At 36.7% G+C, this 21,935-nt stretch overlaps 1 protein-coding gene, 1 long non-coding RNA gene and 1 other non-coding gene across 4 annotated transcripts in view; 2 read left to right on the forward strand and 1 right to left on the reverse strand.

Moving 5' to 3' along the window:
* The window catches only part of HIF1A (hypoxia inducible factor 1 subunit alpha), a 52,912-nt gene that overhangs the window by 13,847 nt on the left and 17,130 nt on the right, over positions 1-21,935 (forward strand). For both annotated transcript variants that reach the window (XM_028508220.1, XM_036010808.1), the window contains exons 2-6: positions 9,953-10,143; positions 10,776-10,921; positions 11,006-11,090; positions 17,181-17,293; positions 18,360-18,562. In XM_028508220.1, the coding sequence (XP_028364021.1) occupies positions 9,953-10,143; positions 10,776-10,921; positions 11,006-11,090; positions 17,181-17,293; positions 18,360-18,562 (738 nt within the window). The remainder of the gene's footprint in view (positions 1-9,952; positions 10,144-10,775; positions 10,922-11,005; positions 11,091-17,180; positions 17,294-18,359; positions 18,563-21,935) is intronic.
* The window catches only part of LOC118497123, a 32,849-nt gene continuing 20,723 nt past the window's right edge, over positions 9,810-21,935 (reverse strand). The window contains exons 2-3 of the long non-coding RNA XR_004899672.1: positions 10,470-10,621; positions 9,810-10,172 (exon numbers count right to left, since the gene is read on the reverse strand). This is a non-coding gene — a long non-coding RNA (uncharacterized LOC118497123). The remainder of the gene's footprint in view (positions 10,173-10,469; positions 10,622-21,935) is intronic.
* Positions 10,462-10,624, forward strand: LOC114493755. Its single transcript, XR_003684353.1, has one exon. It is a non-coding gene; the product is annotated as a U1 spliceosomal RNA (small nuclear RNA).

Below are 21,935 nucleotides of genomic sequence, written 5' to 3' on the forward strand. Positions count from 1 at the left end.
AGTGAAGCTTTCTCAAAGTACAAAATCTGTAATTCATCTTGAAACTGCTTTTGCTAATATTTTATAAACTTTGCTAATACTTATATAATTGTATCTTTCTGGATTTATCTGCATTTATAAATTATATGTATATATGTATATATATTTTATATATTGCACACACATGCCTTATATAGAGAAATGAATTCATGCTGAAATTTTGTTGTAAAATCTGCTCTTTTCACATAGAATTATATTGTAACATCTCCTATAAGCACAGATTACTTGTCTTATAAATTTCATGTTACTTGATTTTTATGGCAAGATTATTCCTGTGGTTAATATTTTGTCAGGGATTGACCCTGGTAACTACTATTGAATAAAGACAAGAAAGTATTCTAGAACGCATACTCCACGTGGGTAGTAACTTAGTCTGTTTTGTTTATTGAACTATGCCCTGTGCTGGGAACAGGGTCTGGCTCACAGGAGATGATCAAGAAATACTTGACATTCTCTAACGTGAGTATACCAGTTTCCCTTTTTAAAAAGATTCTTTTTTTTTTTTTTTTTTTTTGCTTTAAAGAGAGGGAACATTTAGTTAGTTAGTTAGTTAGTTAGTTTTTCTTTAAAGAGAGGGAGCATCAGTGTGTGGCTGCCTCTCACATGCTTCCCACTGGGGACCTGGTCACAACCCAGGCATGTGCCTTAGAATGGGAATCTAACTAGCAACCCTTTGGCTCAGTCCACTGAGCCACACCAGCCAGGGCAGATTTTATTTATTTTCAAAGAGAAGGGGAGGGAGAGAGGGAGAGAAAAACATCGATGTGAGACAAACATCGATTGGTTGCCTCTCGCACATGCCCCCAACCAGGGACCTGGCCCACAATCCAGGCATATGCCCTGACCAAAAATTGAACCAGGACCTTGCCTAACCCACTTTGAGGGACAATGCCTAACCCACTGAGCCACACCCATCAGGGCCCAAAGTTTCATTTTAAAGTATATTGATAAAGATTTGACTCGACATTTTTCTGGAGAAAATCATTATAAATAAAAGATAGTTAGCTGTCTTGAAAATGTAATCTATATTTAATTTGAAATGTCAAATTTAATTTTTGCTGTTTTTTTATTAATTACAGATTTTTTAAATTAAATGTTACCTGTTTGAAGTACTCTGGTTTTGCAGCAATCCTCGGAAGGTATAGCAATAAACCTTATTAATAAGAATACTTCTAATAATAAATATAAAATAAAATGCATGTCTAAGAGTAGCGCCCCCCCCCCCCTTGGGGGTAAAAGCCACTAGAATTTAGAAACCAACTTAATGAAAAACTTTCATGTCTTAATGATGGAAATTCCAACACTTTCTTGAAAAAGACAATAGAAAACAAAATGCCTCGACCCTTGTGTTTCCAGCTGAGCTAGGAGGACATTTATAAAAGTGTTAAAGATGTTGATTGTAAATTTGTTAACAACATTAACTACAACTGATGTATATTCCTGACCACGTTAGCTTAGGACAAAATAGTAAAAGAAATTATAGATTGTAATGATGAGGGAATAATCTTAAACATTGAACCTCTTTTCTACAGATCAGTATCCTGCATTCTCAGCCCTCTCCCTGTGTCTAAATCTCTTCACTGGCGAGATCATTTAACCCTCCTTGCTGATGATATTGGTGCACTTCCCTGTAACACTGTTTGGTGGATTTTTTTAAATCAGACCCCCCCCCCCCAACACACACACACACATACATCTAGTATGTTACCTGTATTTGTAAGTGCTTATCCAGATAATCACAGTTAATCCAAATAGTATGCCTCGTTCATAGTACTGTGGCATGGGCACTGACCCACAGTATGCGCGGGGTTATGGATGAGATGAAACAAATTCACATGGACTACTGAGTCCTGTGGAGGGAAAGGGACCACATGGCCACTCTCAAAGGGAGAGCTCCTGGGAGCACCTTGGCCACTCTCTCAAGGGGAGAGTGCCCCTCCCTTGCCTTGACAAGTTTTTATTGGGTTCAATTTGCACAGGAATACAGGGTGTATACGTAAAGCTCATCAGTCATTGTCAGGCAGAAATGATTAAACAATAGATAACATTCAAAGAACCCTAGGGCTTATTCTGAGTCAGGGTCGGATAGTTAAAGGGCCATAAAACTTTGGGGAACAAATACACTTAATGCTAGGACCCTTGTCATTTAAATTTAGGATATTAGCAAAATAGGTTTCATAGGATTTTATGCATTCTCTCTTAGGCCTGATTGCCCCAGGGAACCCATCCTTTCCAGAACAGGGCCACACCCACCTCCAGCATTGTTTCAGGCTTAAGGCATTGTTTCAGGTTTAAGTCAGGCAGGGGAAGTAAGGCAGCCAAGAGATTAGGAGACTTCTTGCAGACAGAATGAGGACTCAGGCTATGTCAAAGCTGAGGGGGGAGGGTCTATCACCCCCTTTTTCTGTAGCCCCCCCAAGTCCTTCTTTGATGGCTCCTTTGTGACCGTGCCTGTCTTAGGTCACTCTTCTCTTGAGGAATCTTACCTGTGATTGGCTAACCAGTCATCTGCCCTGGGCCAAGCAGAGTGAAGTGAAAAGGGGCAGGTGCTCGCACCCCCTGCAAGGAAGATAAGCTTTGTCTGCTAAGTGGTTTACAGTCCCAAGGTGCTTTGCCCAGCCTTAGCCAATGGGGGATTACAGCTTCTGAAACCAGGCAAGGCGGTTCCCTACAGTCCTGACATTGTTATACTGTTTAATTATCATTGTAATCTATAGGATTATGGGAGCACTAATGAAGTGCCAGTTTCTGGATCTCAAAAAGAAAGTTGAAAGGATAGTCAACCTTCCATGGGCAAACAGCAGATTTGGGCCAGTACTAAAGCCAAGTAGAATTTAGCACATCCTACTAAAAATACAAAGGCAAATGAGGCAGTTTCCTATCTCCAAGAAGCTTTAAGGATTGTAGAGGAAGGTAAAAAATAGCAAAATGGCCAAAATGGTCAGAGATCTAGGAGGGGGAACAGTTTTAGGAGACAGAACAGAAACAAAGTAATGCTAGTGTTAAAACTTGAAAGTTTTCTCACAAAAATTTACCAGGTTACATATTCAAAAGGGTACTCCAGGCAGAGACAGTGTGGTGAGTGAACCAGAAGGAATGAAATCTTATGTTTTTGATTAACTGCAGCATGGCTGAAGATCTGGGGAATGACAAGGATGGGCCAAGGACCTAGGTAAGGATGGGTTTCATTGAAAAATGATACTTCGTCTTGTGTACTTTTGATGAGATGGTAAGCAGGACGTAATACCAGATTTCTTATTTTGGAAGGATCATTGTGGTAGTAATTTGAGGGAGGAGTTAAAGTGAAATAGGGGGAGGATGGGTTGGGTCAGTGGTTACCAAATCTCACTATACATACATACACCTTTGCAGTTTTTAAAAACCCAGATTTTGGTGTCCTGCTTCAGATTACTGAATCAGAATTTTTTTTTTTTTACTTTTGGTTAACATTTATTTATCCTACAAGTACTGAGTGTAAACATACCTAGATATCCCTTTTTGAATTTTTCTTTTTCTTTTTTTTTATGGGAATTTTTTTTTTATTTCAATCATTGTTCAAGTACAGTTTTCTCCCCCCTACTCCCATTCCAGCCCCTCCACCCAACCCTCCCCCCTTCCCCCCATTACCCCCCATCCCTAGTTTTTGTCCATGTGTCCTCCAAATTTGTTCCTGTAATCCCTACCCATTCCCCCCTGAAATTCCCTCTTCTCTCCCCTCTGGCCACTGTCAGACTATCCCCTATTTCAGTGTCTTTGGTTATATTTTGCTAGTTTTTTGTTTTGTTTTGTTTTGTTGTTTAGATTCCTGTTAAAGGTGATATCATGTGGTATTTGTCTTTCACTGCCTGGCTTGTTTCACTTAGCATAATGCTTTCCAGCTCCATCCATGCTGTTGCAAAGGGTATGAGCTCCTTCTTTCTTTCTGCTGCATAGAATTCCATTGTGTAAATGTACCATAGTTTTTTGATCCATTCATTTACTGATGGGCATCTAGGTTGCTTCCAGCACCTAGCTATTGTAAATTGTGCTGCTATGAACATCGGGGTGCAAAGGTTCTTTTGTATTGGTGTTTTAGTGTTCTTAGGATAGAGTCCCAGCAATGGAATTGCTGGGTCAAAAGGCAGATCCATTTTTAGTTTTCTGAGGAAGTTCCAAACTGCTTTCCATTGAATCAGAATTTTAAAAGTTGGTGCCCAGAAATTTGAAATGTTGACCAGTGTCTCTAAGTGATTATGATGCAACTAGACCTGCATTTGGGAATATAGCTATATGAGCAGACTAAGTGGCAAGCTGTCTTAAATTCCATGAGGGCTGTTCTGCTTATGAGTATATTCCTATTACTTAGCTCAATTCATGGCACTTGATAGATGCTCAGAAAATATTTACTAAGTGAGTATTTCTTGAATGAGAGTAAGTTATTCTAAGGTTCAGGAAGGCTACTTCCCACCTTGTATTTTGGTAATCTCTAGGGTTATGATTATTAAATGAGCTAATATATGAAAACACTTAACACAGTGCCTGGTGCATCATAGTACTCCATAAATGTTAGGAGGAGAAAATTCTCTTCATCTTTTCTTTCATGGTACTTTGTATGATTAAATATCTTAATATTTAAGATAACCTTAAATATTATAAACCTTAAATATCTTAAGGTTTATACCCAACCAGATCTCTTGAAGTGACTATGCAGATTGATCTTATTTTGGGAATCTAGATATTGAGCAAATAAAACACCAACAATAATGAGCTAAGGTGTTCAAATGGTTTCTCTGTGCAAAGCAAAAATATAGTGGGAGTATATGAGGTAGACTGTCCTCTAATTCTCTCCCCTTTGTGGTCAGCAATACCCATTAAAGACTGTCTTGCTTTGAAGAACTGGTGGACAGTGAAACAGAGAGCATTGCCATTGTAGATGCCTTTCAATTAGGATTTTGGATTACTGACAGACTCCAGGAGAGGGCCTGACCGTGAGTTCCTCCAAATAACTTAGGGGTCAAATCCTAAATTTAAAGCCAACCCCTATAACTTTATTTATTTATTTTTTTAGCCTTTGGAGATGTGAAGAAAACACATTTTGAATTTTATAATAATGACTTATGAATACTTAACTGGGTAATTAGAATAAGTTTCTGAGAAGCAGCATAGACTATTGTTAATAGCATGGTTTTTAGAGCCAGACTGCTTGAATTTGAGTATAGGCTCTACCATTTATTAACTCTTTGATCTTGGGTAAGCTGTTTAACCCGGTTCCTTGTCTGTAACATGGTTATGATAATAAAAGTTAAATAAATTAATTGATAAAAATGTTTAGAATACCACCGTGTACATATAGTCCACCATGTATAAATGTTTGAATTTAAAGCTGCAGGCCAAAATGCCAACTAAGAAACATGAAAATTTCCTTGGAATTCCCTTTGGCCTGAGACTTTAAAAGTGCAGGGCAGTTAAAGCAATGAGGTACAATTTTCACCTATCAGCTTAGCAAAAATTAAAGAGATATAAAGGATCCATAATTTATATTACTACAGAGTGCATGGAGAAATGTTTACACATATTCATGGGTTGGCAGAGACAAAATTATGTATAGAACTTTTTGGAAAGGAATATCTAAATGCCACATCATTGTTTTGTGTGTTTTTTTTATGATTTTATTTATTTTCTTAGAGAGTGGGGGACAGGAGGGAGAAAGGGAGAGAAATGTTGATGTGCAAGAGGAATATCAATCAGTTGCTTTCCATGCCCCAAACCAGAGACCTGGCCCATAATCCAGGCATGTGCCCTAACAGGGAATAGAACTGGCCAGCATTTGGTTTGCAGGCCCATGCCCAACCCACTGAGCCAAACCAGACAGGATAAATGCTACATCCTTTAGATCATGGAATTTCACTTCACAATGGCTGTCCTATAGAAATGCTGATTCAAGAAGTACAAAGCAATAACATATCTTCATGGCCCAGAAAGAGTTTTAAAATCACCAAGTAAAAGAGTTGAGAGTTTTAAAATTTCATGTTTTTATTAGAAATAACGAATCATCTTAACATCTTGAATGACTATGATCCAACTTCAGTTCTTAAAGTCATATTTACAAGTAGGAACACTAACAGGCTTTTCTTTTGCAATCAGTAGGCAACACAGATGCCTTCAAATATCTGTGATTATTTTGTGTTCTTGTTAATCTGAAGAATAATAGGCATTCTCTATCAAATGGCTATTGCTTATTCGTGAACTCTGTACTCAAGAAGCTCAATAAGATAGTGGCTCTAAATTATCTTAAATATATTCCTTATACAAAATAATTTCAATATAAAATTGTTAGTTTCTTGTCCAGTAATGTAAGTTAAATAATAATAAAATATAAGAGTATGATAACTACAGTACCATGAGTATTAAGAGTGAGCTGTTTTGCTAGTTTACTCAAACATTGTCATGGAATTGGGTAAGCAAACTATTCAAAAGGCAGAATTTTTACTGTACTCTTGATTGATTTCCAGTATGACTCTCAGTCTGTGCAATAGCACCTTATACAGATATATAAGTAACAGAAATTTACTTTATACTCAATAAAATAAAAACCTAGATAATTGATAATTTTGAGTAATACTGTAACCATATTTCCATGCTGAAAGTCTGCCAGTCTACAAACCATTTAATGTGTAATCTTAAGTAGTAAGTAAACAAATAGTACAGGATTCATCTCTACATTCATCACATGGTCTAACAGAAATAATTCTTGGTCAACACCGTAATTCTGTGGGGTATGACCTGATAAAAAGAGCCCTCCTGTGAGTACACAAGAAGCTGGGCAGCGCAGATGCTGAAACTCATAAGAGCTTGGGAATCTTTAAGCCAGAAATGATTTGAGAGCCCCTGTAGTCATATGTGAAGAACATCAGATCAGTTTCTCTGTTAAATTTTTATTACAGGTCTCCTAATTGCTTTATGTCCAGATTGATTATTAATAGAGGACCTACTAATTTTCATCACCTTCTTTATCTAATTTAAGTTTGTTAACTCTTGAAATATTATATTACATGCTTTATTGAGGCTTCCAAAATCCTGGCACATGCTCAAATTCTCATTCTTACAGACTTTACTAGATTGAATGTATTATCCTTTAAATGTTTTATCCAAGCTCATATTTCTAATGGATTTGTCTTATAAATTTAGTTGCCACATCTTGGACAATCATAATCTTCAAAGTTCTGGACAATACAAGTATTTTTAAAGGTATGGAGATAATCCATCACCGTGGTTAGCTTGATTGGATACAGGTAATAAAAGGATTTAAATGTCTCATAAAATGTTTCATTTGTTAGTAGCTTAGATTTGGTTGAGTAATTAAGAGAGAGGGATAGTAAGTCTGAAAGGTGCTGATAAAATTATGATCATCTAGACTGATTTTGAACTAATAATATTCAGGTTTATCATGAGATCATTGATCAGCACTCTTTTTGTTGGTTTTACTTCAATCAGATAGGAATCTGTTTCCCATTGCCATCACTGCCTCTCACTTGCCAATTCAAGAGGAGAAAGAAGTGAGGGAAACAGTATCACAAATGCTAGAGCCAATGGGGACACACTTGACCTCTCCCCCACACCCCACCCCCAGGAATTCTAGTATATGTACAAAATAGATTTTTATTCTTTCATTATTATACATTTGATTTGTAAATTCAAGTTTAAAACATTTCCTTAAAGTCAATAAGAACAATGAGGCAGTTCTAATGTACATGAAAAATAAAGTTTCAGATTATTGATGGTGTATTTTCATGATAACCTCAATATCTAATTTATTTTCATGTTTTTGTATAAACTGTACAATATTGAGAAAACCCTGGTTCACATAAATAAGTAGTTACAAGTAATAATAGCTTTTAGTAGCTTACCTTAAATCTGAAGATACTCAAGTTAAATTAATCTAGATGCTTGAGTTGCAATTTTTGAATTGAAGTCCAGTTCTAACATGAAATGTTGATATTCTTTATTAGAGTATAAGGGTTAGATAAGCACATGAAATTGAGTGAGTGGTAAAAACTGTATTAATTGCTCTTGTCACAATATAACTGGAGCAGGTGCTGAGAGCCCTGCCTGTTTCTTGAGAATGTTGCTTCTGTGATTGAACTTTGCAGCTCTGCAGATCATTTGGAGGGACAAGAGATTTGAGGTGAAGGCAACTATGTACATTCATTCATAGAACATAAAGGAGAATTAAGTGAAATAATGCTGTCAAAGCTTAGCAAATGTTTAGCGTATTGCTAAGTCCTCAATGAATGGTAATGACTATTTTCAACACTTAATAAATAATCAATTTTAACAGGATTAATTTGAGGTCATAGGAGAGCAGCTGAGTATTTGTGGTAGAAGCAGCATTCTCCATGAGAAGATAAAATACTGTAGAAGAGCAAAGACTTTGGAGGAAAACAAAAATATCTGGGTTCAAAATCCTGTGTGCTACATAATGGCTCTTTTTAACCAACTGCATCCCAGTTTCCTCATCTATAAAATAGGGATAATATTTAACCTATATATACCGTATTTTTGGGACTATAAGGTGCACCGGACCATAAAATGCACCTAGGTTTTAGAGGAGGAAAATAGGGAGGGGGGGGGAATTTGAAGCAAAAAATGTGGTAAAATATTTAATAACCTGTGACCCTGTTCCAACCCCGACCCCCCACCCAACCCCCAGCGAGTCAGGTAAGCTACATTTGGACTATAAGATGCTCCCCCCTTATCCTCCCAAATTTCTGGGGGAAAGTGCATCTTATAGTCTGAAAAATACGGTAGGTTTTTAAGAGAGAACTAAGCACCTAGTACAGGGCAGTGTTTGGCACATAGTAGGTTTTAATGGGTCTCTATTAGAAAAGAAGCTAAGGACAGAGTACAGTTTAGTTTAGTTTACCTTCATTTGGGTAAAGAGGAATAGATGTTGCTATGCAGTTAAGCAAAAAAGAATGTCGATTCTGCTTGGTCTGACTTACGAAAATCTTTTTGACTGACTATTGGAATGCTTCCCCAAAGATACATCACTGTATTGACACCTTTATTAATCTTTGTTAACCCATTCCTTTAAATTCTTAGTATTGTACTACATCTTTGTTTTTCTTCCATCACCCTGCATTTATTTATCACCTATTGTGTTAGTAATAGATAAGAGGCTGTTAAAGGAGTAAGCAACCTGTTTACAGAGTAAGCTACTGAAAACAGTAGCTTATTATATCTGCTAATATAAATTCCTATACTTTACAGTCAGTATTGTTCATATACTAAAGTGAAAGGTAGAGTACTGGAGTTAAAAGAAACTTGAGTCAAAAATCAGTTTGTAGCTATTATTGTTCCCCCTGCTTAGGATTGGCAAAGATCATGTATGCATAACCCATAAACAGACAACACTGTGGTGATGGTCAGAGGGAAGGAGGGTTGGGGACTGGTTGCAAAGAGGAGGGGATGGGGACATCTACAATAGTGTCAACAAATTTTTAAAAAACACCTGTTTTCAAGTTACTATGCACAACTTCCATTTCTCTACATTTAGTTATGATTTCTCTATGTTGAGACTTTTTGAATGGCAATGAAGGTGCCCCCTTCATATACAGGCAGTGTTTCAGATTTGGGCTAAACAAAAATATCCCTTTCAATTTGATGTGCCAGGGAGGAAACACCTACTTCAGAAAGGTTTAAAGCTTCATCTTGGACTTTTTATGAGATTTCCTTGTGTCTCAAGAATCCAAAAATTTGTATAAGCGTTCCATTAAAAATACTTTCATGTAGTAGACAGATCTCTATATAATTGAATCACATAGCATCTTCTGATCCTTCTGTGGTAAGCAGAATGTAAACTATGGTCAAGCAAAGGCAAACTAACATTAATTTTCTGCCTCTTTTCCCCACCCCCTTCTTTTTTGTTAAATAGGATAAGTTCTGAGCGTCGAAAAGAAAAGTCTAGAGATGCAGCCAGATCTCGTCGAAGTAAAGAGTCTGAAGTTTTTTATGAGCTTGCTCATCAGTTGCCCCTTCCTCATAATGTGAGTTCGCATCTTGATAAGGCTTCTGTTATGAGGCTTACCATCAGCTATTTGCGTGTGAGGAAACTTCTCGATGCTGGTGAGTTGTTTTACAAGGGTATAATAGGCCTAAAAATTAGAAATCAAAAGTAATTAGAAATTATATTTAGAGGATGGTCAATTCTTCTTTAATACTACCGCCTTTTTATTGCCTACTTTTAAAACTTCTGACCTTTTGGTCTCTTTATTTCCTGCCCCACCTATCTATCTATCTATCTTTTAATAACATGGCCCTTCTTTCTCTTTTCAGTTGTTTGCCTTTCTATATTACTTTAAATAATCATTAAAAGCAGCTGGCAAATCTAATTTTAGTTTTCCTGTCCTCTGGCCTTCACTGTTATGTGTTAAAAGGAAAAGTATACTTACCTGGTAGGGGAGATACCTTGACCACAAAGGTGGTTTTCCTAGGGTGAGGCTTACTCATTGCACTCTGGATGTGCTGACCCCTGCAGTTTCCCCAATGTGGGAAACTCGACTGCGTAATTTGTGGTAGTAGGGGACTGTGTTTGCACTTTTCTCTTTTAAAAAAAAGAGAGAGAGAGAGAGAGATGGGAAAAAATATAGGTTGTGAATATTAAATAAAGTAAACTGGGGAAAACTATTAAAACATCTAAATATTATTTAAGTATAACTTTTAAATGAATTTTCCCCTTTTTGTGTGTGCTTTTTTAGGTGATTTGGATATTGAAGATGAAATGAAGGCACAAATGAATTGCTTTTATTTGAAAGCCCTGGATGGTTTTGTTATGGTTCTCACAGATGATGGTGATATGATTTACATTTCTGATAATGTGAACAAATACATGGGATTAACTCAGGTAAAATACCCGTATATTTAGATTCCTTATTTATATTTTTATAATTTTATGATATAGATCTAATTTTTGAAAATATGTTTGCAGTTTGAACTAACTGGACACAGTGTGTTTGATTTTACTCATCCGTGTGACCATGAGGAAATGAGAGAAATGCTTACACACAGAAATGGTGAGAAGAAAAGCCTATTGTTTGATTTAATGTGGCAGGTGGCATTACATGATCAGATTCTGTTGCTAATTTTTAAATTTTGTTATTATAGTAATTTAAGGCAAAACATCATTTTATGTTTAATATAATGTTACTCTGTTCTTTGTTAAATCCATTATTCTATTTTTTAGGAATTACATTAAAATATGTAAAAAAAAAAAATTTTAAAGCCCACATAATGCATGTGTGCTGTGTGTGGGGGTGTGTGTGAGTAGATAAAATGGAAGAATAAATAAAAACAAGGACCAAGGAAGTTATAAATTAAATACAACTTTAAGACAAGGAGAAGTCCTAATACAAATAGCAGACAATAGGGTTTATGTATTTATTTTTATTTTTTAAAAGATTTTATTTATTTATTTTTAGAGAGACGGGGAGGGACAAAGAGAAGGAGAAAAACATTGATATGTGAGAGAAACCTGTTGCCTCTCCCACCTCCACTGAACTGGGGACCTTACCTGCAACCCAGGCATGTGCCCAGACTGGGAATTGAACCAGCGACCCTTTGGTTTGCAGTCTGGCACTCAATCCACTGAGCCACACCAGCCAGGGCAGACAATAGGATTTTAGACTGTTACTGAAATTGAGGTGCATGCATGTTTGGATTTAAGCTTTCTGAAGTCCCAAGGAAAAAAAGAGAGAAGGTTCACCAGATTTTAAAGAACATAATAATTGCCTATTTGATCTTTTATGATGTTTATAATAACTTGAGACTACGTAGTTATTTTACAAAGTATTACATTATGGATGCCCCCACATTAGCAGCAACAAAAAAAGACCTAACTCTTAGGAAGGTATTGTTAAAAATAATCAGATGTTCCAAGATTTGGGAAAGGATCCCCTTTTTCTCGAAATTTAAAACATAAATCATTTATTCTTGGAATTTTCCATTTTTTATTTTTGAACCTGAGGTTGACCATGTAATTGAAACTGCAGAAAGCAGAACCATGGATAAGGGGGGGACTACTGTACTCCCAGAGCACTCTCTATCACTACCTACTAATCTATGGTATGTATAGAAAGTCTTTTCATACCTGTGCCCTCTTAAACAGAGTGTCCTGATCATAATTTATAAATTTTCATTGAATCATTCATGACCAAAATTTACAATGAAAATTTGTCACTATGGCCCTGGCTGGCGTAGCTCAGTGGATTGAGTGTGGGCTGCGAACCCAAGTGTCGCAGGTTCAATTCCCAGTCAGGGTACATGCCTGGGTTGCAGGCCACGGCCCCCAGCAACCGCACATTGATGTTTCTCTCTCTCTTTCTCCCTCCCTTCCCTCTCTAAAAATAAATAAATAAAGTCTTAAAAAAAGAATTTGACTGAGACAGTTCTGCAAATATATATAAAAAAAATTTGTCATTATGCTCTGTAGTTGCTCTTTGCAGCTGTCTAATGTAAGTGTACGTTTGTTTACTTCTGTATTGAACAACCTCAAATTTATAAAGCTTTTGAATAGTTTTTTATGGTTTCTTCTTCATCTCATTTATTAAGTTAACCTCCATTGAGAGAGTACGCTGTGCCAGGACACTGTTCTCTGCATTTATGTGTTTTAACTCCTATATTCCTCACAACAACCTTGTGAAGTTAACTGTTGTTATTTCTGTTTTCTTGAGGAAACTGAGGCACAGAATTAGTGAGTAGCTTGCAAAGACTACTGGGTTAGTAAGTGGCAGAGCATGGGTTAAACTTGGATGGACTGGCTCTAGAGTCCACACTTGTTAGCACTTTGAGAGTTCTTTTCATGTTCACCAACTCTCACTACATTTTACTGCCATTTTTCACCTTGTTAGCAGGAGCCCTCTCCTATTTTTAAATTTCTTACTGTGTGTTTACTGTGATCTTGGAAAGCAAATGCATAAAGGAGTAGTAAATACATTCTGAGCAAGGACCTAAGTAGGTTCTTGGTGAATTTGATATGAGTTCAGGTGGTTAGACTTGAGGGTTTGTATTGGCTGCTCAGTGCTTCCTTTGGGCTAGACTATAAGAGGATAGACATTAGGAAGTCTTGTTTTGATTTGGTAATGATGTTAATGAATTCTAAATCATCTAAGTTGTATGTAGTCTGCTTAATGTAAGTTAAATATATGTTTTTAACCAAATTTTTAAGCACATGAACATTTTTTGAAATCATTTCTTTTCTTTTTTTTTTTTATATTTTATTGATTATGCTATTACAGTTGTCCCATTTCCCCCCTTCTCTCCCCTCCACCCTGTACCCCCCTCCCACCCACATTTCCCCCTTTAGTTCATGTCCATGTGTCATACTTATGAGTTCTTTAGTTTCTACATTTCCCATACTATTCTTGCCCTCCCCCTATCTATTTTCAACCTACATTCTATGCTACTTATTCTCTATACCTTTTCCCCCCTCTCCTCCTCTCACCCCCCCTGCTGCTAACCCTCCATTGCCCTCCATTTCTGTGGTTCTGTTCCTGTTCTAATTGTTTACTTAGTTTCTTTTGGTTTTGCTTTAGGTGTGGTTGTTAATATTTGTGAGTTTGCTGTCCTTTTACTATACATGTCTTTTCTTTATCTTCTTTTCTTAGATAAGTCCCTTTAGCATTTCATAAAATAAGGGCTTGGTGATGATGAACTCCTTTAACTTGACCTTATCTGAGAAGCACTTTATCTGCCCTTCCATTCTAAATGAGAGCTTTGCTGGATAGAGCAATCTGGGATGTAGGTCCTTGTCTTTCGTGACTTGGAATATTTCTTTCCAGCCCCTTCTTGCCTGTAAGGTCTCTTTGGAGAAATCAGCTGACAGTCTGATGGGAACTCCTTTGTAGGTTACTGTCCCCTTATCTCTTGCTGCTTCTAGGATTCTCTCCTTCGTTTTTACCTTGGCTAATGTAATTATGATGTGCCTTGGTGTGTTTCTTCTTGGGTCCAACTTCTTTGGGGCTCTCTGAGCTTCTGATTTCTTGGAAGACTGTTCCCTTTGCCAGATTGGGGAAGTTCTCCTTTATTATTTGTTCAAATACATGCTCAATCTGTTGCTTTTCCCCTTCCGTTTCTGGTACCCCTATAATTCGGATGTTGGAACGTTTAAAGGTGTCTTGGATGCTCTTAATCTTTTCCTCAATTTTTTGAATTCTTATTTCATCATGCTTTCCTGCTTGGTTGATTCTATCTTCCTTCTGGTCCACTGTATTGTTTTGAGACTCAGATTCCTTCCTTTCACTATTGGCTCTCCTCCGCGTGTCTTCCTGCATCTGTTTTATGGTAATCTGCATTCTTTCATCTAAATTTCATCCAAAATCTACCAGTTCCGTGAGCTTTCTGATCACCAGTGTTTTGAACTGCGCATCTGATAGATTGGCTAATTCTTGGTCGCTCAAAAGGATGAGTCCTGGGGGACTGATCTGCTCTGTTGAAAACATATTTTTTTCCCCTGTCTCTCCTTTTTTTTTTTTCCGGTCTGGTTTGTCTTGTTATGGTGGGGGGCGGAGCCTTAGGTGCTCACCGGGGCTGGGCACCCCGGTCGCTAGATTGTGACGTTATAAGTGGGGGCGGGGCGGGAGAAAACAATGGCGGTAGTTCCGTTCCCCTGGACTCAGACCCTTGTCTGGGCTTCTGGGCCGCAAGTTCTGCCCTGGTCCACAATCGCTACCCCTCTGGGTCTGCCAGCCGCAGCTTGCGTACTCAGGGATCACTGCTGCCTTCTTGTGCCCCCGGATGGCTTTTGTGCCGATTTCGCGCCAAACCTTCCCCCGACCTCTGCGCGCTGCCACCCAAGCCAGCCCCTCGCCTGCCCGGCTCGTCTTCTCCTACCAGTCCAGATGAATGCATCTACTTCAACTTCTTGGCTGCCCGACTTCCATTCAGATAAATCCTCTGCCGGATCTGGCTGTTATTCTGATAGTAAATTATTGTTGTAAATTATTGGTTTTCTAATCTTGGTTGTACGAGGAGGTATGGTGCGTCCACCTATTCCTCCATCTTGCCGGAAGTCCCTGAAATCATTTCTAATGCAATTAATGAATTTTTATGGGGTTTTTTTTTTTTTTTTTTTTTTGAGAAACAAAAATGCAGGTTTTCACTTAGAAAGGCTGCTACAGTATATTACATTTTAATGATACACTAGGAGCCATGGGTGTATATACACAACATACTCCTGTTATTTTTTCAATGATGTTAAAAAGATGATTTACTTTTCAAAGGCTGAAAATTATTCAAAATGTTTTTCCCATTAGGAAAATACTAATACTTCTCCATTACCTTAGTATTAAAATTTATGTTTATATCCCAGTTCAATAGCTTTGTATTTTCAAAGATTGGTCCAATTCAAGCTTAGATTATGAAGTACTGAAAATATCCCAGTTTACATGTGGATCGCTGCTGCCACCCCCACCAGTACCACTTCCACACCCCCCAAACACACGCCCTTATACTGTCACCAAGACCAGTGTGATTCTGTTCCATCTTTTTAAAATCCTCTGTCAGACATTTCTTAGGAGGACAAATTCAGTCCTTATTTATGCAAACCCAAATAACTTGTATCAGCACCAAGACTGCCCTAACTTGCCTAAGTTCCATTATTATAAGTTTGAACTATAACTCCTTCCATGAGTCCAGCCGGCATTTCCAGCTAACTAGGCCTACATTTAAATTTAACTTGATTATTTTTTTACTTGACACCATTCTTTCTGAATACTATCCTTAAAAATCTACAGATTGTAAATTTCTCTGCTACCTTATTTTCATAAATTTTTAAGTTTATAGGTTCTACTTCATTTATGTTTTGTCATCCTTTTTACTTCTGCCACTGGTCAGGCCCTCATTACCGTGATGTATTCTAATTCTTACACATCCTATATGTTACTGCTAGATTGATGTTCTTTAAGTTCCTGATTGTACTTCTCACTTCAGAATTTTTTAGAAGCTCCATGTTGTGTATTTAAGGCTGAACTCTTCCTTGTAGCCCTCCATAGTTATGGCTCTAACCTTCTCTTCTAATTTTATCTCATTACTCTTCTGCATGTACTTTATATTGTGGCCAAAGTGAACTATCTACTACTGTTTCCCCACCTATGTACTTTTCATTCTCTTTCTTCTGCCTAGCATACCCTTCTAACTCATCTCTACTTATTGAAATTCTAATGTCTCTTTCTCTAAGAAGAACTTCCTGATTTCTCCATAATTAGAGGTTATCTTCTAAGCTCTCTCTGTACTCATTAAAGTGTTCTTGTAAGTCTTGGGCACTGACTCCGTCTGCATAGAATTGTTATTGGCTTCCCTACATCTGCTAAATGTTCAACTTCTTCAGGAAAGGCAGTGTGCCTTATTCATCTTTGTATTGCCTGCAATATCTAGTCTAGTTCCTGAATAATGAATACTGAATGAGACTGATCAATGAAGATAAGAAATCAGGTTGCTATTTGCTTAATCACTTGAGTGTTTTGTAATCTCATTTTTCAGTTATATTAGGTTTGGAATATGAGTAAATAGACCTGAATTGATTTAATTCTAACTTTGCTTTGAAAAGTCATTTACTTTTTTTCACCTAATAATAAAATAGAAATAATTTCTTACTGCTTTTATAGGGAGATTTAAGGGAAAATCAGATATAAAAAATTGTTTATTTACTATTAAAAATAAATTTTATATTTTAAAAAAGCTCTATAAATAAATGGAGTACTTACTATAAATTGAACTAACATATTTAGTAAAGGTTTGGAAGAGTTTGCTGAAGTTCCTTCTCTGGGTGTATGCTTATACACTGATAGCACATTTACAGGACAAATTCATACCATATTTATATTTCTTTGCAATTTGACCACCTTTACTGGCTTAAATTGGAAATGATTAACTGTTACCCGACTATGGATTCTCTTCCTACCAACTGAGGGAATCACTGCCATTGAGAACCTGTTACTGACGGAAGGGTTAGGTTGCTGGATGTGTTGGAGTGGGCAGAGCAAGTGTGTTTCTCTTCATTTGTGCTGGGATGTTGAACAGCTCCCAGTTGCTGGGGACTGTGCTACTCTTGCTATAACAAGTTTGCATAATTAGTTATGTTTTTAAACTTTATTTCATGCTTTCCATAGGCCTTGTAAAAAAAGGTAAAGAGCAAAATACACAGCGAAGCTTTTTTCTCAGAATGAAGTGTACCCTAACTAGCCGGGGGAGAACTATGAACATCAAGTCTGCAACATGGAAGGTAACTAAAAATAATCTGTGAGTGGTGGTGCACTTATAGATAATTTCATGCATCTTGACATTGCTAGTATTAAGGTAGCTTTAGAACTGTGAAGGAAAACTTAGAGTTGTCCTTTGGCATTTGCAGGTTTAACATCCAAACAATATAATTAATTTGCCAGTTTAAGACATGAAATTAAATTATGTGAACATGACAACTGGCTTACTGATCTAACAATCAGTTAGCTTTGCTAGCCATCCAGTGTTTGAATCTTGATAGAACTTAATTTTCTACTTGTATCTTTTTTTGCTCAGTTTTAAAAGTTATTACAGTAAGAAATAACCATCAAACAGCTACGATGACCAGATGAAAGAAAAAAATCAGCCCAGATTTATATGAAGATTTTTTAATGTTTTTTCTTTTTATTTGCATTTATTCAAGTGACATTGGTTAATAAAATTATATAGGTTTCAGGTGTATAATTCTATAATATGTCACCTGTATATTGTATTGTATGTTCACCACCCCAAGTCAAATTTCCTTTCATCACCATTTATTCCCCTCATACCCCACAACCACCATACTATTGTCTGTGTCTGAGGTTTTTGTTGTTGTTTTTGCTTAATCCCTTCACCTTTTTCACCCAGTCTCAGAGGGAACTCTCCCTTCCCTCTGACAGCTCTCAGTCTGTTCTCTATCTATAGAGTCTGCTTCTATTTTATTAGTTTATTTTGTTCATTAGATTCCATGTATGAATGAAATAAATTATATGGTTCTTGTCTTTCTCTAACTGGCTTGTTTCACTTAGCATAGTACTCTCTGTATCTATCCATGCTGTTACAAAGGGTAAGATTTCCTTCTTTTTCTTTAAAAGAAAAGATAATTTGTGATACCTGAGGGATAGGTCATGGATAGTGTTGTAGGGAAAATATTTATTGATTGCCAGAAATATAGTTAATTTACTAAGGGCAGCATATTTTATCAAAGCTTACTTTCCATATCAGGCTCAACTACTTATCTCTGAATTTTTTTTCTAGCATTGTATATATATATATATTTTTTTTAAACTGCTTTTCTTTATACACAGGTGCTTCATTGCACAGGACATATTCATGTGTATGATACCAATGGTAACCAGTCTCAATGTGGGTATAAGAAACCACCTATGACGTGCTTGGTGCTCATTTGTGAACCCATTCCTCATCCATCAAATATTGAAATTCCATTAGATAGCAAGACTTTCCTCAGTCGTCACAGTCTGGATATGAAATTTTCTTATTGTGATGAAAGGTAAATGAGATAAAACATAATTTGAAATTTTTAATTAATCCACAACTTTTTAAAAGCTATTATATATAAAGACTACTTCCACTAAATTGAATACCACGATACATCTTAGAACTCTGTAATATCATATTAACTTTGATGATAAGTTCAGCCATATTGAACATTTACTATGTGCTATGAATACTTGCCCCACCAGGTGCTTTTCAGAAATTATTAAGATGAGGTCTTTTTCCTTTAGGGACTCTAATTTAGACAGAAAATAAGTGTATTTTAAAGATACAATATGTAATTTGAGGAAAGTAGATTACTTTGGTTATGGACTAAAAACAAAAGTCCTTGGTCATCTCCTCACCTATGTATTTTCCCTGAGCAGCTTTATCATCTATTGGTTTCTTTTGCCATTTCCTAGTTATTCTATTCCTAACTATTTCTATTTAATCACAAATTTGATTATTTTTTTTCCAGCTAGATACTCCTGTGTATTGTAAACGAAATATTTCTGTTACTGATCTGTACCACTACTGCCCCAAACAAAAACTTCAAAAACTGGTTTTCTTTCTATAATGTCTACCATGGTTAAACATACCACTATAGACAGACGACTCCAGCAAAAATTTGGAAGTCATCCTTAACTTTTTCTTTACCCTCATTATCTACACTTAGTTGGGCTTTACATTTTATAAATTTACTATCTACTTGTATCTCTTGATCTGTTCCCTCCTTTTCACCTTTGTTCTCCTGTCACTGAATTTTTCATCTCATTACCTTTGGCTTGAACTGTTGACGTAATCTCTGAAGCTGTCTCTCTACCAACAGACTTGTGCCCTTTTACTCCCTCAACCAGGTTTCTAAAAGGTGGACTTCCTAATGTGAAAATCAGGTCATGTCATTCTGTTGAAAATGCCTCAATGGTTTTATCTTCACACACAAAAACTTATGTTTATAAAATTTTTAGCCCTGGCTGGTGTGACTCAGTGCATTGAGCACCAGCCTGTGAACCAAGAGGTTACCAGTTTGATTCCCAGTCAGGGCACATGCCTGGGTTGTGGGCCAGGTTCCCAGTTGGGGGTGTACAAGAGGCAACCCATCGATGTATCTCTCACACATCCATGTTTCTCTCCCTCTCTTTCTTCCTTCTTTCCCCTCTCTCTAAAAAAATAAATAATAAAAAGTTTAAAATCTTTAAAAAATTTTAGAGGAGGGCAGGAGAGTTTTATTTATCAAAACAAGACATGCAATTTAAAAAGCCAAAAGAAAAATAGACTATAATAAGATCTAAACTTCTTAGCATGGCAAACAAGGATATTTACAGTCTGGTCCTTACCACTTCTCCATATTAATCAGTAGGAGGGGAGACCCCTTCTGATGTGTCTGTTACAGCCAGAGAGCTCCACATGCTTTTTTGTTGTCTTAGTATTTTGCAATTACTTTTCCACTCTGTAGTGACATTTTCTTCAACTCCTAACTCGTACTTACCTTCCAAGAGCCACGTACTGCAGTTGTCCTTTGTGGACTTTTCCATGTTCCCTAAAATTAAACTCTTTCTATACACTTCTGTCATAGCATTTATTCTACTGTTGTTTGCCACCTTGTCCCCCCCCCCTTTTTTTTTTTAAAAACTGTGAGGCTATATATACAACATAGTGGCTAAAGGCATACATTCTGTGGTCAGACTACTAAATCCTGACTTTGCTGCCTTATTTTGAAATGATCTTGGATTTATTAGTTATTCTCTTTGAATATCAGTTTTTTCATTTTTAGTAACACCTACTTTTTGGGGGTTATCTCAAAGATTATATGAAAAAAACACTTTTAAGCATTTAGTCATAATATAGATAAGAATGCCCCACCCCATTGGACAAGGAAATTTATAGACTACTGGCTTTGGAATAATACAGTCCTGGGTTCAGCCCTGGCTTGCAGCTATGGTATTTACAGTGTGGCCTTGGTCTTAGAACTTAACTGTTCCAAATGTCATATTCCTTATCTAAAATAAGGGTCCTATTTCATAGCCTGTTACAAGGGTTAAAAGAGTTTGTTGAGCGGTTGGTATGTAGTGAATGCTTCACCTCTGGTGTCAACTTTAAGAAAAATGAAGATAAAAAAGCTAAGAAGTATGTTACGGCATTTACTGCCTTATTCATGTGATTGTATGATAGAACAGAAATGCCCATCCCTTTTTGAGGAATTATTTCTTATTTTTAGAACATAGTACCAAAGTATAGGGGTACGATAGAGAAAAAGGAAAGTGGTGGAGCTAAGAAAGAGAAAGGAAATTGGCAAAATGATTATGACAGAGAAGTAAAGACAACCAGTTTAGAGATCAGCAAAGTAAGGTTTTAAGTTTTAGGACTTGACTACAGTCATTCGACACATTTATTTGAATACCTACTATGTATGTGGCAATATAACAGATGCTAAAGTAGAAACGAAGATTCACAGTTCCTGCCCTCAAGACGCGTAAAATGAATGAATGATACATTGCATACATAGTTGCTTTTTTTATTGTTTTTATTTTTTCAAATTATATGTTATTGATTATGCTATTACAATTGTCCTGGTTTTTCCCTTTGTCCCCCTCAGGTAATACCCCCCACCATTGCTTAGGTCCATGGGTCATGTGTATAAGCTCTGTGGCTATTCCTTTTGCTATACTGTACTTTATATCCCCATGGCTATTCTGTAACTACCTATTTGTACTTCTTAATCCCTGCACCTGTCACCCATTTTTCCATACCCCCTTCCATCTGGCAACCATCAGAATGCTCTCCATATCCATGATTCTGTCTCTGTTCTTGTTTGCTTAGTTTGTTTTTTAGATTTAATTATTGATAGATGTGTATTTATTGCCATTTTATTGTTCATAGTTTTGATCTTTTCCTTAAATAAGTCTCTAACATTTCATACAGTAATGGTTTGGTGATGATGAACTCCTTTAGATTTTTCTTGTCTAGGAAGCTCTTTATCTGCCCTTTGTTGGGTAGAGCAATCTTGGCCTTAGGTCCCTTCTTTTAATGACTTAATAATTTTTTTTGCCAAATCCCTTGTAGCCTGCAAAGTTTCCCTTGAGAAATCAGTGGACGGTCTTATCAGAACTCCCCCATAGGTAACTAACTTCTTTTCTCTTACTGCTCTTCAGATTCTCTCTTTATCTTTTAACCTTTGGCATTTTAATTATAGTGTGTCTTGGTGTGGGCCTCTTTGTGTCCACCTTGTTTGGGACTCTGTGCTTCCTGGACTTGCATGTCTGTTTCCTTGACCAAATTAGGGAAGTTTTCTTGCATTATTTTTTCAAATAGATTTCCAATTACTTGCTCCTTCTCTTCTCCTCCTGTCACCCCTATGATGCAAATGTTGGCCCTCTTGAAGTTTTCCC

This window comes from Phyllostomus discolor, chromosome 1, assembly GCF_004126475.2.
Source record: "Phyllostomus discolor isolate MPI-MPIP mPhyDis1 chromosome 1, mPhyDis1.pri.v3, whole genome shotgun sequence".
NCBI classification, from domain to species: Eukaryota; Metazoa; Chordata; class Mammalia; order Chiroptera; family Phyllostomidae; genus Phyllostomus; species Phyllostomus discolor.